A 17,191-nucleotide genomic window follows, 5' to 3' on the forward strand; every position below is an offset into this window, starting at 1 on the left:
TCTGTGTTGTAGGAACAGAAACCTGGTAGTGTCGAGTCATAGTAGTTCACGCAGGGGACTGGGACGTTCTCCTTGCCGTGGTAATGACTCTAACATGACACTTACAGCACAATCATCGGTACAGTCGCATCCACATAGGAACTCGGGGTCGATGTTGACAGGCACGCCGGCTGTCGGAGTACGTTCTGTGTTGTAGGAACAGAACTCTGGTAGTGTCGAGTCATAGTAGTTCACGCAGGGGACTGGGACGTTCTCCTTGCCGTGGTAATAACTCTAACATGACACTTACAGCACAATCATCGGTACAGTCGCATCCACATAGGAACTCGGGGTCAATGTTGAGAGGCACGCCGGCTGTGGGAGTCCGTTCCGTGTTGTAGGAACAGAACTCTGGTAGTGTCGAGTCATAGTAGTTCACGCAGGCGACTGGGACGTTCTCCTTGCCGTGGTAATGACTCTAACATTACACTTACAGCACAATCATCGGTACAGTCGCATCCACATAGGAACTCGGGGTCGATGTTGAGAGGCACGCCGGCTGTGCGAGTACGTTGTGTCGTAGGAACAGAACTCTGGTAGTGTCGAGTCATAGTAGTTCACGCAGGCGACTGGGACGTTCTCCTTGCCGAGGTAATGACTCTAACATGACACTTACAGCACAATCATCGGTACAGTCGCATCCACATAGGAACTCGGGGTCGATGTTGAGAGGCACGCCGGCTGTGGAAGTACGTTGTGTTGTAGGAACAGAACTCTGGTACTGTCGAGTCATAGTAGTTCACGCAGGCGATTGGGACGTTCTCTTTGCCGTAGTAATGACTCTCACATGACACTTACAGCACAATCATCGGTACAGTCGCATCCACATAGGAACTCGGGGTCGATGTTAAGAGGCACGCCGGCTGTGGGAGTACGTTCTGTGTTGTAGGAACAGAACTCTGGTAGTGTCGAGTCATAGTAGTTCACGCAGGGCACTGGGACATTCTCCTTGCCTTGGTAATGACTCTAACATGACACTTACAGCACAATCATCGGTACAGTCGCATCCACATAGGAACTCAGGGTCGATGTTGAGAGGCACGCCGGCTGTGGGAGTATGTTGTGTTGTAGGAACAGAACTCTGGTAGTGTCGAGTCATAGTAGTTCACGCAGGCGATTGGGACGTTCTCTTTGCCGTAGTAATGACTCTAACATGACACTTACAGCACAATCATCGGTACAGTCGCATCCACATAGGAACTCGAGGTCGATGTTGAGAGGCACGCCGGCTGTGGGAGTACGTTGTGTTGTAGGAACAGAACTCTGGTAGTGTCGAGTCATAGTAGTTCACGCAGGGGACTGGGACGTTCTCCTTGCTGTGGTAATGATAACATGACACTTACAGCACAATCATCGGTACAGTCGCATCCACATAGGAACTCGGGGTCGATGTTGAGAGGCACGCCGGCTGTGGGAGTACGTTGTGTTGTAGGAACAGAACTCTGGTAGTGTCGAGTCATAGTAGTTCACGCAGGGGACTGGGACGTTCTCCTTGCTGTGGTAATGATAACATGACACTTACAGCACAATCATCGGTACAGTCGCATCCACATAGGAACTCGGGGTCGATGTTGAGAGGCACGCCGGCTGTGGGAGTACGTTCTGTGTTGTAGGAACAGAACTCTGGTAGTGACGAATCGTAGTAGTTCACGCAGGGGACTGGGACGTTTTCTTTGCCGTGGGAAAGATCCTGTGAACAAAGTGATATTGTTTTTAATCTTGGAATGGGGTTGGCCGGTCGAAGTGTTTTACAGATGGCGACCGCATAGGTTTTACCTGTCAGTCCTACGAATAGTGTCAAATTCTTGTTTTTTTTTAAATCTGGTCAAAAATCATATCTCTGCCTAACTTAAGCATACTATCGTCCGCCGCTAGTCGTCACGGTTGCGCGTTGTCAAGGATTCACAAAGTGGAATAATAAATTTTTGCTGAAAACACTCACCTTCTTGCTAATAAGACACTTATTCAGCAAGAACTCAGCTAAACAGTGCGTGGCCGGATTAAGTGCCAGTTGCACCATCCGCACTTGACAGACTGATCAACGTCACCCGGCGCGCCTCTATGAAACTTTCCATACAATAAAATTTAGCGAACTCTTTAACGATGACAAACAGTTGGTGCAACCGACCCTTAGGCTTTTTGCGGTTCTGAAACCGCAAGAAATTAATATCGCAGTGCGTTCTAAGCCTAAAGTCGAATATGTCTACTCCCATATCGCTGTCTATATATTGTATCTGTGCGCACCTTTTTGCTTATAAGACAATAATTCAGAAAGAACGCAGCCTAACAGTGCGTAGCTGGGTTGAAGTCGAATAATTCCACGCCCATATCGCTTTCTAAAGCTCGTATCTGTGTAGTTGCTCGTAGTTTCTTATACGGCGGCCGCATGGAGCTCGGTACATGACCGCTTTCGCTGCTGGTATAGTTCCTTATAAAACGTACCTTTTTGCTAATAAGACACTTATTCAGCAAGAATTAAGCCAAACAGTGCATAGTCGGATTGAAGTCGAATAAGTCCACGCCCATATCGCTGTCTATGGCTTGCAAGTATCTGTGTAGTTCCTTATAAAACGTACCTTTTTGCTAATAAGACACTTATTCAGCAAGAATTCAGCCAAACAGTGCGTAGTCGGATTGAAGTCGAATAAGTCCACGCCCATATCGCTGTCTATGGCTTGCAAGTATCTGTGTAGTTCCTTATAAAACGTACCTTTATGCTAATAAGACACTTAATCAGCAAGAATTCAGCCAAACAGTGCGTAGTCGGATTGAAGTCGAATAAGTCCACGCCCATATCGCTGTCTATGGCTTGCAAGTATCTGTGTAGTTCCTTATAAAACGTACCTTTTTGCTAATAAGACACTTATTCAGCAAGAATTCAGCCAAACAGTGCGTAGTCGGATTGAAGTCGAATAAGTCCACGCCCATATCGCTGTCTATGGCTTGCAAGTATCTGTGTAGTTCCTTATAAAACGTACCTTTATGCTAATAAGACACTTATTCAGCAAGAATTCAGCCAAACAGTGCGTAGTCGGATTGAAGTCGAATAAGTCCACGCCCATATCGCTGTCTATGGCTTGCAAGTATCTGTGTAGTTCCTTATAAAACGTACCTTTTTGCTAATAAGACACTTATTCAGCAAGAATTCAGCCAAACAGTGCGTAGTCGGATTGAAGTCGAATAAGTCCACGCCCATATCGCTGTCTATGGCTTGCAAGTATCTGTGTAGTTCCTTATAAAACGTACCTTTTTGCTAATAAGACACTTATTCAGCAAGAATTCAGCCAAACAGTGCGTAGTCGGATTGAAGTCGAATAAGTCCACGCCCATATCGCTGTCTATGGCTTGCAAGTATCTGTGTAGTTCCTTATAAAACGTACCTTTTTGCTAATAAGACACTTATTCAGCAAGAATTCAGCCAAACAGTGCGTAGTCGGATTGAAGTCGAATAAGTCCACGCCCATATCGCTGTCTATGGCTTGCAAGTATCTGTGTAGTTCTTCGTAGTTTCTTATACGGCGGCCGCACGGAGCTCGGTACATGACCGCTTTAGTCGCCGGTATGCGGTATCTCACTGTTTGTCTGTAAATAAATAAAAAACGTCAAATGTTACTGGAAGAAATAAGTTCTCCCTTGTTATTAACGCTATTAACTTGTTTTTGACTAGCGACCAGCCCCGGATTCGCACGGGTTACACAAAATCATAACAAATTAATAATTTGAAATTATAGACCTGATGAACCTTTCTCAATAATCACTCTATTGATAGGTGTAAAACCGCATGAAAATCCGTTCAGTAGATTTGAGTTTCTTCTTCTTCCCTTGTCCCAAATTCATTTGGGTTTGGGCCTTCTTGTGCGTCTGCGCCAGGTCGTTCTGTCCTGGGTTGTCAACGATGAGATATCTTGGTTTCGCCAGTGTCTATTGATAGTGGACCACCAAGAGGCTGGTGGCCTGCCCCCTGTTTTTTGTTTGGTCTGAATGTTAAGCACTTTTTTAACCGAGTAACCTTCCTCTCGCCTCATCACGAGGCCGGGAGGGAGTCTACCCTCCTTAACTTTATCGGTTATTGGTGCCACCTTGAAGGAACCTCTCACGTGTTCGTTTCGCACCCTATCCAAACGCGTGAGTAGATTTGAGTTTATCGCGAACATACATACACACATACAGACGCGGCGGGGTTTTTTTTTTTATAAGGTAATAGATGAAATTCGGTATAGAGATAGTTTGTGTCCTAAGGAAGGTCATAGGATAGTTTTTGCTACGGAAATCGTCCCTTAAAGGAGTTAAAATGGGGTGGAACTACTATTATACTAAGTGGTATATGGGAATAAAAAAATCTGTATATGTGATTTGATAACATTACCTCTCCCAGCCACTGAGAAGTGGTTTCGTAAGCGGATTGTATGTCCGTAAGTCTTTGAGAGCCAGCACGTCGGTGCGCCTGCATCTCGGCCCGCAAGTGTGTGTCACCATCTTGTGAGGCTTAATTGCGTTCTTAGGTGTGTAGAACTGTAAAATAGACATCAAAAATTAAGTCATATTCATGAATATAAAGTTCTTGAATATGAAGTATTCATACATACAAATTTCATCATCATCATCATTCATCATACAAATTTAACCTTGTGACGTCTATCATACAAAATTTTGCTTAGGAAGTTTCAATCAAGTTTTATTGCCAATTGGGTTGGCAGGTCGAAGTTTTACAGATGGCGCCAGCTTAGGGTGGTATTCCACTTGTCAGATCTTGGATAAGTGGAATACCATCCTTAGGTTTTTCCTGTAAATCCCTAGATTTGTTAGAAATTCTTGTATTTTTTTTTGGAATTGTATAGTCTATAAGTCAAATTTCATGGAACAAAACGTGAGACGGGAAAAACCTGTGCTGGCGCCAAACCTTCGACAGTTTTCAACTCCGTTGGTATGGATTACATTTAAAAGATTTTTAAAAGCAGCTAATCCGTCAAGTGGACGAAAACTAAAGCATGGACGGAAACTAGCGCAATGACCCCACAGCTTGGTAAGTTTGAAGTAGGTATACTCACAACGACGCGGCTGGTGACGTTGTCTCGCGCGGCGGTGGCGGCGGCGGGGGTGGGGGGCGCGGGGGCGTAAGAGGGGGCGGGGGGGAGGGCGGTGGACTTCTTGGCCACGGCGCGCTGACGCCGGATCTCTTGCTGCCAGTACAATGATCATTATTTAATAGTATTTTATACAATCGTGATATATTAGGCCACGAAGCTTGCTGAGTGGCCTAATGAAGGTACGAGATTAAAAAGTTTGATTATATCACTATTGTATACAATACTTCAGTCATCTAAAATAATACTTTTACTATAAAACTTAAATAAATAATTAAAGAAATTTAGGTAAGTATCTCAGTAGTACATAAGACATCAACGCGTGCATAATATATGAATAGGTATTACTCATGAAATAGTCGCGCGTTGGTGTCTTCCACGGCGCTACGTGATTGGTCATATTCATTATAGTTGACTAAACTGTTTCGAAATGAATAATGTCTTTAAATTTGAATATATAACACAGATAATTTTTGACAAATAATTCTACTGATATAGGTATCTTACAATTTCCTTTGCATCCAGATCTGGTGAATGCACTCGCATCCATCGTATTTCGTAAAACACGCGAACAGCTATAGTAGCCGCAATACCGATTGGCGACTGAGGTCATAATGTCATCTCTTTCACTCTTAGTTGGTATTAACAAGGGTAAAGGAGATAGGTTATGAACCTCAGTAGCCACTTGGTATTGCGGAGAGTCTAGTGTTAGGCCCGAGTGGGAGCGTGCAGCGGGGCGGGCAGCGTCAATATACTACGTACATCTGCACTCAAACCGTTCACATACTACATAGTATTCGCAAACAAAACTGACGACCAAACTTCCCTCTCACACTTGCATCGTAGTAGCAGGAGAGAAAAGGATAGTAATACGATGTTACCTCTATTTACGCCGGTGTTTGTTGGGGAATGGCGGCCGGCGTCGCCGCGGACTTGTCCTCATCCGAGCGGGTATATTCTATGTAGCATGTTGTAGTTACGGCCGGACTTCTCTGTCACACTAGTACCTTCATAGCAAGAGAGAATGAGACGGTAATACGTTGTTACCTCCATCTGCGCCTGTATCTGCGCCGGTGTCTGTTGCGGAGTGGCGACCGGCGTCGCCGCGGTCTTGTCCTCATCCGATCGCGTATATTCCACGTACGGCATGTTAAACTACAAGTAACGTAAAAAATTAGGAAATGATATAATTATTTTTCTCTAACACAGAAATTATATAAGTCTATCTAATCTAACTCGTGATTGGTCAAATTATTTTTTTATTTATGGTATCAATCGATCAGGTTTGTTGTTGAGATCTAATGTCTACCATAGAGTAACTTATACTAGAGCGGTACTGTCATAGTAAATTTTGTAACCCCAGTAAATTCACTGCCATCTGTCGACACACTTTAAAACTAAAAATGAAGATTAATAAAAATACGATAAAATGTATTTAAATATGGATAAATGATTTTTTTTATTTGCATTAATTATTTTTATGATTTTGTCCCATGTTCTTTCACTGATATGCGTTAAAATTGTTAAATAACAAACGAAACCGTCAACCCCATCTATACGACAGTAGGCCAAAGCTAGTAGCGCCCTCTGAACGAGAATCAAATTTTCTTGATTTTTGTGCCACGTTTTTTCCTTAGACTGTATCCATCTGTGTCTACCCATTGCATTAAAGCAATACAAAAGTCGGAAATGATAGTCAAAGTCCGACAGTCGTACTTTACTCGCGAAACGCTCCTAACAAAACCACAAGTGTAAGGCCTGAGTGGACGCTCGAGTTGAGCGTGCAGCGGGGCGGGGCGTGCGGCGTGCATGTTAAACAAATGCAAACGTATAGGAGCGGCCTTAGTGCACGCTGCTCAAATCACACGTGAGCCGTACGCCACGCTGCACGCTCCGCCGAACGCTCCGCTTCGAGCGTCTACTCAGGCCATACACTAAGTGAACGTGACGAACGTCAAGGTCACTGAGAGCCCATCTTGAATGTATGGAAAATAAGTAAAATTGCGATTTTGTCGATGAAATATTGCGTTTATGCATATAGTTGCCGTACAATATTTTTTTGGATAAAATGTAAGAAATCGAATGGTATCTTTACTTTTAATCGCACTTAAACTATCGTGAGACATATTTCAAAATATTTATCAGTACGGGTTTTACTCACTATTATTTTTAGTCGCTTTTGGCGACATGTTTCGGATTCTTTGGGAATCCATCCTCAGGCACGAGTGTCCGCAGCGGTTGTACGTCGTGCACCCGTACTGATAAATATTTTGTATCTTTACTTTATTCCTTTTTGGAAGTTAAAAAAAACTTCAAATTTTTAAACTTTTAGATCCTGTATTTTGTTATCATTTTTTTATATTATTTTAATATATATTGAACTAGATTTAGTTATAAAATTGAATATGTGGAAACAACCGTATTTATGGTTGTACTGTACTCACCCTACGGGCAGCTTGCGCTCTCGGTAGAGGCCGAGCTCTGGTCCTCTCGGCCGCCTGCAGCTCCAAGTACAGCGGGGCCAGCCGAGTGGAGCCGCGGTATATCCACTCTGTCTTGTTGTCCTTCTTGCCTTCGAAGTACACTAGGACGAGGGAAGCGTCCACTTGCAGGACTTTGGAGATCCACCATTTGCCTGAGAAAAGAAGATTAGTTGAATTATTTGCATTTAATTTTTGATATGGAACGAATAAATGCTTTTCCACCATTTGCTCCTACTCGTATCTAACGCACACTCTTCTCAATATGTCTCGGTCTAGGCGTATTAATATTTTTTTTAAGTCTTTATTATACCTATTCATTATTTTAGTTTAATTAAAGACACTTTTGAACTTTCAAAGTCCACATTTTCTATTCTATCCTACCACCATAATAGTTATCCACGTAGGTTGTTATCCACGCAAGTTGCGGCTGATGGGGTGCACCTCGTCCCATACGGTGCTAGAGTGAGAGACACACTCACCGTCCCACTCTGTCTTGATGCTCTGCCCGGCGTGTAGCCGCACCATGGGCCGCTCCGGATACGCCCGCAGATAATCCCGGACGAAGTTACGGCTGAAGGGGTGCACCTCGTCCCACACGCGCGGGGCGCACTCGCACACGAGGCGCGTGTTGGCGTGCTGCACGTATTGTGCGTAGCCGTCATCGAAGAATATTAGGTATCTGGGGACAGAAATTTTCATCTTAATACCCTTATTCATAAATAAATAATAAATATTATAAGACATTCTTACACAGATTGACTAAGCCCCACGGTAAGCTCAAGAAGGCTTGTGTTGTGGGTACTCAGACAACGATATATATAAAATACAAATACTTAAATATATAGAAAACATCCATGACTCAGGAACAAATATCTGTGTCATCACACAAATAAATCCCCTTACCGGGATTCGAACCCGGGACCATCGGCTTCATAGGCAGGTTCACTACCCACTAGGCCAGACCGGTCGTCATTCATAAAACGAAGCAGCTTATGTTACCTCTGTTAAATTATGTTCCTTTCTAACATTAAGGCCGTTCCATCGGTTGTCTCTGTCACATTTCGCAAGAAAGAACGGGAAAGATCATGCGCGCCAGGTGTCAATTTTGATCGAATTTTGTTGATTTTTATTTATTTTAAAAACGTTACCCTACAATATCGAAATTCGAAAGCTATGAAATTATTATTTAAATTAAGATTGTTTTTTCTTCTTTTTTTATTTATAGTATCACATAATAAATAACCGAGTCAAGTTGGATTAAAAGTCCGAGTTAGGGGTTACTTTGGGAATTAATTGTATCGAGCGAAGTGTCATAATTCGTGTATCGGAAGCTATGATATTAAAGATAATATAGTCAAGAACTACATATATTTTTTCCACGTCTACGAATATCAACGCCTCTTAGGAAAACAGGATCATATAAGGAGATTTTTCGCCTTCTGGCTCAGGGAACCGCCTTAAGAAATTTCTAAATGACGGATAGGGACAAACAATTATCAACGGTTTGTTAGGAGCTGAAGTTTATAAATAACGCCGTAAAAAATAGGATGAACCTTTCAGCTTCTCTATATTCATAGAAAGCAGCAGGCAAAACTGCATTTTATCATATATCATAATGCAGGGACATTTGATCCAATAATGTCCGAAATAAAGTAGTTTTTTAGGGTTCCGTACCCAAAGGGTAAAAACGGGACCCTATTTATTACTAAGACTCCGCTGTCCGTCAGTCCGTCCGTCTGTCTGTCTGTCACCAGGCTGTATCTCATGAACCGTGACAGCTAGACAGTTGAAATTTTCACAGATGATATATTTCTGTTGCCGCTATAACAACAAATACTAAAAATAGAATAATATAAATATTTAAATGGGGCTCCCATACAACAAACGTGATTTTTTTGCCGTTTTTTTCCGTAATGGTACGGAACCCTTCGTGCGCGAGTCCGACTCGCACTTGGCCGGTTTTTTAGCGGAAACTAACGTATTTTTAGTCACTTGCGCGACATGTTACGTGACGCCAGCCCGTCGTGACCGCTACTCACTCAGGCACTGTTAGTGCTTGAAAATGGAGACCTAGGCCTCCGAAACATGTCGCGCGAGTGACTAAAAATACGTGAGTGAAACCGCTAAGTTAGTTAAGTTAATATGTCTCACGATAGTTTAAATTCGAAGTAGTTTTTTGTTAGAAATGCAAATCTTGATAAGAAACAAGTTGATATAGGAAGGAGTGTGGTCTTTAGGAAGTTAGGAAGACAACACAAATTTTTAATGATCCTTCAAACTAGGGTGTTTCGCTCAACAGACAAGTCATATGGATTGAAACTTTCAAACTCCCAAGATACCCCTTTTTGAGGGGATAATTCTTGCTTGCTCAGGTATACGCGTACTTTTTTCCGTTGAACTGTTTTCTTTCTACGATATATTTTTAGGGTTCCGTACCCATAGGGTAAAAACGGGACCCTATTACTTAGACTCCGCTGTCCGTCTGTCTGTCTGTCACCAGGCTGTATCTCATGAACCGTGATAGCTAGACAGTTGAAATTATCACAGATGATGTATTTCTGTTGCCGCTATAACAACAAATACTAAAAAGTACGGAACCCTTGCACTTGGCCGGTTTTTTTTTATATCGTAAATAATAAATTCTATACCTGAAATGGTTGACCGGGTTAGGTATCTCAGCCACGATGCCAGAGTAGTAAGCTTCCTTCTTTTCACCCTCTTCCTTCCTCTCCACGCTAACACGATGATCTTTGAAAAGCGCTACTACTCGGGTACCTGCAGAATAGAGAGAGTAATACAATACACGGTGTTTTTTAGGGTTCCGTACCCAAAGGGTAAACACGGGACCCTATTACTAAGAATCCACTGTACGTCTGTCTGTCACCAGGCTGTATGAACCGTGATAGCTAGACAGTTGAAATTTTCAGAGATGATGTGATGTGTTCTGTTGCCGTTATAACAACAAATATTAAAAACTACGGAACCCTCGGTGGACGAGTGCCACTCGCACTTGTCCGATTTTTTAATATTGTTTATTTTTTGTTAAAATTAATTAATAGCGTTCTTGTAACACGGACATTATATTTAAATCCACCAAACAATTGAAAACTAAGACGATATGTCATTTCGAGTAGGTACCGATCGTCCGAGACAGTACTTACACTACTCAATATGTAAACAAGCCCCAAGGCAAATGTACACGCTCGTAGGGCCCTATCGGATAAAAATAAATCATTGATTATCTCCAAAATTGAGTTAATTAGAATACCGTTTTCTTTGAGAAAGTTACTTAATTTAAATTAAATTAAATATATCTTTATTTCAGACCCATAAGTCCATATATGGTTAGTTACATTAACTTAAAAGCTATATTAATTATTTAATCTCACATGGTGAACATTCGTCACGGCCTTCAGGTGTCTTAACCTTGCTGTGTTAATATGTGGTACTCACCAATAGTAAGCCGCACTTCTGGTGGTTGTTCATAAGCGAGGCAACGCGCCGGAAGCAATTTCGTCATTGTCTTTGGCTGCTCGAATCTTACGCGGCACATGGTGAATTGACCGGGCTGTGGGATAAGAGGTAAATGTGACGTTTTTAATCAAAAGGTACCACATCGTCGGTTGTCGATAAGGTTGATTTCTAATTGAAGCTATATGGAAATAGCGCCTTACTGATAAGCGACAATAAGTACCCTTTAGGTTGAAAATGGCACAAATTTTAATTTTTATAAACATTACTTAGACTTTTTTTCGGAAATGGTCGAATTTTTAGGATGGTCACATAGCCAACCTAACCTAATTACTAGTACACGCCCAGGGTGCGTTTTTAAAAAAAAAATGGAGTTTTCAGCTAAATGGAAATTGCAAAAGAAATAAATAAATATTAATAAATAAATAAATAAATATTAATATGACATTCTTACACAGATTGAGTAAGTCCCACGGTAAGCCCAAGGAGGCTTGTGTTATGGGTACTCAGACAACGATATATATAATATATAAATACTTAAATACATAGAAAACACCCATGACTCAGGAACAAATATCTGTGCTCATCACACAAATAAATGCCCTTACCGGGATTCGAACCCAGGACCATCGGCTTCACAGGCAGGGTCACTACCCACTAGGCCAGACCGGTCGTCAAAATTCCGACTTTTTTCCACAGACAACTAATTAGTTTGCGTTGTTTTATCACAGAGTTCCTATGGAGACCTCCTGTCTCCATCATCAGATCAGCTTGGATGGTACCATAATATTGCATTGTCACCCGACTTATAGTATGAATTTTCTAAAAAGATTTGTAGGCCTCACCGTTAAACAAAAGCCTTTGTTTCTTTTATGGAGACGCGCCTTAGTCGCGCCGAGCGCGTGCCAAAGCAACCATGTCGTAAGCAAGCAACTATCGTGATAGTATTAAGGTTCAAAATGTAACAGCTCATTCTGAGATAACGAGTTTGGGTAATGAAGGACGATCGGTTGCCTGTGTGTGGCCTCAGAATACAGAGCCGCTACATAAATTTGAACCATATAAATAGGACGGTAAACATTTTTTTAAACGAATTTGTTACCGTTCAGTCAGTAGCGGTAGCATTGGTAACCGCTGAAGAAAAGAAACAAAGGCTTTTATTTAACAGATTAGGGTGTGAGGGGTAAAAATCATTTGAGGAAATTCATACATCACATTCATTAAGTTTAGATTAGGGTACTAACGTTGAAAATGAGTGTATCATTACGCCGTTAAACGCAAGTTTGGCGAACCTAGTATAAGTTTAAAATGTATCATACTTTTAAAAAAAAAAAAAAAAAAATACTATACATATGTATACAATTTTTCGATACGACCATTAAACCTTTAAGAAACGAGCGTACTCCCATCTTAAAGGCCGGCAACGCAGTTACAACACCTCTCGTGTTGCGGGTGTCCATGGGCGACGGTAATCGCTTACCATCAGGTGATCTGTCTACTCGTTTGCCTCCTATATCATTAAAAAAAAACCGGAAGTGGGTCGAATTTAACTTGCAAGATTTGATTACAGAAAACGGGACAAGTGAAAGTAAATAAAAGCTTGTAAAATCATATCGTTTTAGGCTGCACCTCCCGTATGCGGACCTTGTGGCAAGCGCCGTACGTTTTTTATGGCGTACACCAACATATAAGGCTTGAACTGATATATCTGCATTCTGTAGGGAAACCTGCCCTCTATCGCACCTTCGTGCCTACAGAAAGGGTACTCACCGTTTTAGGTTGCACCTCCTGTATGCGGACCTTGTGCCAGGCTCCGAAGGAGTTCTTCATGGCGTAGACGAGCATGTTGGGCCGCAGCGGCGCGCGCGGCGCCACGCCGGGCGGCGGCAGGCCCGCCGGCGCCGCCTCCACCGACAGCTTCACTACTGATATGTCCGCGTTCTGTACGCCGATAATACTACATTATGATACAAGTGTGCTAAGTTGGTCATTACAGCATACTGAACACCATTGCAGAGCGATGTGAGGGGCGCTTCCAGAAGCACTGGAACCTTTTGCATTGCTCGCTAGGTTATGTATGATTGTTCTTGAGTGTGTTATTATGTATATATTAATTTAAGGTGCCTACTAAAACTAGCTCTAAGTAAACTTTTGTTACTAACAACTATGGACATTGTTTCCGAAATAAATTATATTTGAATTTGAATTACACACGAGGCGATATTGTGCGCGCGAGCTGCAAGCGAGCGCGCAATAAGAGAGCCGATGTGTGTAATGACCAATGCACACGCGTTTCATACGACGTTTTTCAACACACTTGCGAGAAAAAAAAGAAACTTTCATATTAATCAAATTTTAATAGGTAAAACAGTTAGTATTGTGTGTAGCATCTGTCATATTGCCGGCCGGGCCGCGCACCGCGCAGGCGCGAGGAGCGCGCCGGTGCCCGCCAGTCCGACCAATTAAAGAAGGCTCCCTTTCCATGCATATTATTAGCAATCAGTTACCTTCTTAACTCAGTCGGATAATATAATGAAAAAGCGGAGTGGAATAATACACTGAAAGAGCACGCGTATTTAATATCTAGGATTATGAGCCAAAAATCGGTGGAATAAAAACGTCGTTTTGAGCAAGTCAACTTTCTCTTGTTACTAGTTGCCATGGTTACGTTCCCGTGGACAATCCTTACCGCCTTATCTTTGCCGGAGAGCCGGCAAGCTCGATTCTCCATACAAACGTAGTTCCGCTCTCATTTTAAAACGACTAGCTGGATTGCTCTAAGCGACACCATAAAATTGAAGTCCTTTTTAAATACTAATTACTATCATTTTGTTCACATACAATGTGTGGCCTGTAATAGGAGCAAAAAATTAAACTGTAGGCTGTACTCCTCAAACTGACCAACATTTGTTCAGCGACTAAAAAATAATGAAGACTTTAGACTTCGTATTTTTCATACAAAATAAATATTATCTTCAATGTACGCCATTATCTTTGTGATTGACGTTGCCTGTCACACCTTAAACATAACAAAATTCGCAATACATTGCGTCTGGGAAAAAACTTTAAAGTGTATTAAAAATAAAAACACAAGTTTTTTTAAAAGTCGCCGAACAAATGTTGATCGGTATGAGGAGTACAGCCTACAGTTTAATTTTTTGCTCCTATTACAGGCCACACATTGTATATTAAATTTTTAACAAGCAAAAACGTCTGCGAACTAATTTATGCTTAGAATAAACTTAAAAGTGGAAAAATCACTGCCTCGGTTGAAACTTGAACTCACGGCCTCTGGATCGATACTCCAGCGCTCTGCCAACTGAGCTACCGAGACCTCATCCATAGCCAGCATCTTCCCACTATATGGGTCTAGGGCATCCTAGCGACATCTACCGTAAGAGCGTTGCACTTGTTAAACGGCCACCAGAGTTCCAAGTAATATTGGAAATTCACCAGTTACGATGTGCTACCCAGTCTAAATTAATTATTAACAAGCAGAAACGTCTCTGCTTGAGAGAACAAGAAAAGGTCTGGACCCGGGTATGCCCATAAACTACGTCCGGACCCGGGTATGTCCTTAAACTATGTCCAAAAGAGAGGTATGGGCACTGCGAATGACATCTCGCTTTGTGTGGTAGGGCACAGGACAGCGGATGTCATTCCAGATCTAGAGCAGATCCCAACTGGGGAAGTACCTCCACCTTACAGAAAACCGCAGCCAAATAACACCAGACCCTACTCATAGTGTTGTGTTCCTGCCGGTGAGTAAGGTTGCCAGAGCTCGAGGGAGAGGAGTGTTAGGGTCGGCAACGCGCATGTAACTCCTCCGGAGTTGCAGGCGTACATAGGCTACGGAGACTGCTTAACATCAGGCGGGCCGTATGCTTGTTTGCCACCGACGTAGTATAAAAAAAAGGTTTCTGGTTGAGATCGCTTGGTGTAGATTCTATATCCACCTACGGAGGAAACAGTAAACTACTTATGCAATAACTGTGTATTGAAGTGACAATTCGGAAGACGTTCCGGACATTCAGTTTAAGACGCTTTGCAATAGGTCTGTTTAAGAAAGAGACTTTTTGAGAATAGGACAAAGAGTCATTCTTTGATAAGTGATAATTATTATTATTCACAACGACGGGACTTAATCGCATAAAATTTAAAACTTATTTTACGCGATCAAGTCCCGTCGTTGTGAATAATAATGAGTAAAAGTGATAATTAACTTACATCATCGTCGTTTTGAGCTGTCAAGTCTGCAGACGGAGCCGGTTTCGATTCCTGTTAAATAATATGCATGGTTATTATTACTATCAAGTTTTTTTATTATTATTATCAAGTTCTTCTAATGCATGTTAATTATAAGATGTATTGTTTTGAAAAGATGTGTCCCTACCGCGCCGAGTTTGTTGCCGGTCCCATATTGTGGTGTAAATCTTACCACAGGTTTGCTGCTATTAGCGCCATCTAGCGGCGCGTAGCCGAGAGGGATCGCGGGACGCTTCGCTGGCGGTTCGGCCGCTGCCGCCGAACGACGTTTGGGTCTCTGCATACGAAAAAAATCGGTCAAGTGCGAGTTCGTTTAACTCGCGCACCGAGGGTTACGTAGAAACTTTAAATTTTCTCATGTAACTATAATCACGAAAGACTTTTGACCAGAATCATAAGTAATAAGCGTAATTGTGTATAACCCCATCTATCGGCAAATTGGCTAACTAATTTGCGCGACCTGTATGTATGTTGGTTTGTCTGGGATAATTCTTTATCGGTTAGTACAAACGTTAGATTACTAACCAACAAACCGGGCAGTTTGTCAGTTACGAAAAATAAATACTAACCAACCAACAGGCGGACAGAGCGGTTTGTCGGTTGGTATTAAACCCGACAAAACATATAGAATATAGTACAATCTTACCCCCTTATTCATAAAAATTTACGAGCCTGGTTTAGTTAAATTATTAAATTATGTTTTATCCCTTTCTTACAAAGTTACAAATACATAACTCAAAATGACAGATAAAGACAAACGATTCATAGCAAATTTTTTTTTTTTTTTTTATGATGAATAGGCAGGCGTTTGACCACGATCCCACCTGATGGTAAGTGATGATGTGGTCTACGGTGGAGCGCGCTTACCTATGAGATACCTATTAACTCTTGCCTTGAAGCTATTAATTCAGGCCAGTAACGCGTTTATGAAAAACGCCATTATAATAGAGTTGTCTAGGAATAGATTACAATACATATCCTTGAGAAGTTTCGACCGGTAAAATATTGTATACCCGAAAAGGGCAGCCGTTGGTACTATGTATCATTTTAACATCATGTTTGACACGGTAAACAATAAACTAATTCTTATTCTAATTCCGGTACCGTTGTGATTCGATCCATGTAGCCCAGTGGTATTAGCATTTCCCGCAAACATGCTGTCAAATCCAGCCCCTGGGCACTGGAGGCCTTGGTCACTTTTGGGTCACCATCTTCCTCGCGTTATCCCGGCATTTTTGCCACGGCTCATGGAAGCCTGGGGTCCGCTTGACAACTAATCCTATTAATAGACGTAGGCACTAGTCTTTACAAATGCGACTGCCATCTGACCTTCCAACCCCGAGGGGGAACTAGGCCTTGTTAGGATTAGTCCGGTTTCCTCACGATGTTCACTTCCTGTTCCTTGGTCACTGTTGAGTATGATAGTTATTTAAATTAATTTATGATATTTATTTAAGACATGTAAGTTTTTACCTCTCTAGTCTCTGGGACTGGTGGTGGGGACGTTACGCCATCTTCTAGTCCGGACCACTGTAAAATGTAATTCAATGTTATCCTCGTTAGGCATCTAAAAAGTAGGTTCTCAAAATTGGCCGAAAACTCATTAGCTTGTTGGAGATATTATCAAACCTCGCGACAGGTCAGCTGCCTGTTTATTGGCCGACTGAAGAACAATGGAAATCATTCGAAAACAATTATTTCAATAAATACAAGTAATTTTTTCTACGTGTTTAGGTGGCTATTACGGTTCCACAACCCAATTTTATTTTATTTTATTATATTATAAACTGATCGGCGATTAGCCCTAGTCACACCTGATCGAAAGTGAAGACAGGGCCTAAGATGGAG

At 42.0% G+C, this 17,191-nt stretch overlaps 1 protein-coding gene across 1 annotated transcript in view; it reads right to left on the minus strand.

Moving 5' to 3' along the window:
- Positions 1–17,191, minus strand: part of LOC134753545 (uncharacterized) — a 59,423-nt gene that overhangs the window by 19,919 nt on the left and 22,313 nt on the right. Inside the window, exons 13-25 of the mRNA XM_063689455.1 lie at positions 16,817–16,873; positions 15,516–15,620; positions 15,305–15,355; positions 12,848–13,018; positions 11,060–11,174; positions 10,255–10,381; positions 8,086–8,285; positions 7,568–7,758; positions 6,171–6,278; positions 5,088–5,219; positions 4,406–4,551; positions 3,420–3,621; positions 1,562–1,729 (exon numbers count right to left, since the gene is read on the minus strand). Of these exons, the coding sequence (XP_063545525.1) occupies positions 1,562–1,729; positions 3,420–3,621; positions 4,406–4,551; positions 5,088–5,219; positions 6,171–6,278; positions 7,568–7,758; positions 8,086–8,285; positions 10,255–10,381; positions 11,060–11,174; positions 12,848–13,018; positions 15,305–15,355; positions 15,516–15,620; positions 16,817–16,873 (1,773 nt within the window). The remainder of the gene's footprint in view (positions 1–1,561; positions 1,730–3,419; positions 3,622–4,405; positions 4,552–5,087; positions 5,220–6,170; positions 6,279–7,567; positions 7,759–8,085; positions 8,286–10,254; positions 10,382–11,059; positions 11,175–12,847; positions 13,019–15,304; positions 15,356–15,515; positions 15,621–16,816; positions 16,874–17,191) is intronic.

This window comes from Cydia strobilella, chromosome 27 (genome assembly GCF_947568885.1).
Source record: "Cydia strobilella chromosome 27, ilCydStro3.1, whole genome shotgun sequence".
In the NCBI taxonomy this organism is placed as follows: domain Eukaryota; kingdom Metazoa; phylum Arthropoda; class Insecta; order Lepidoptera; family Tortricidae; genus Cydia; species Cydia strobilella.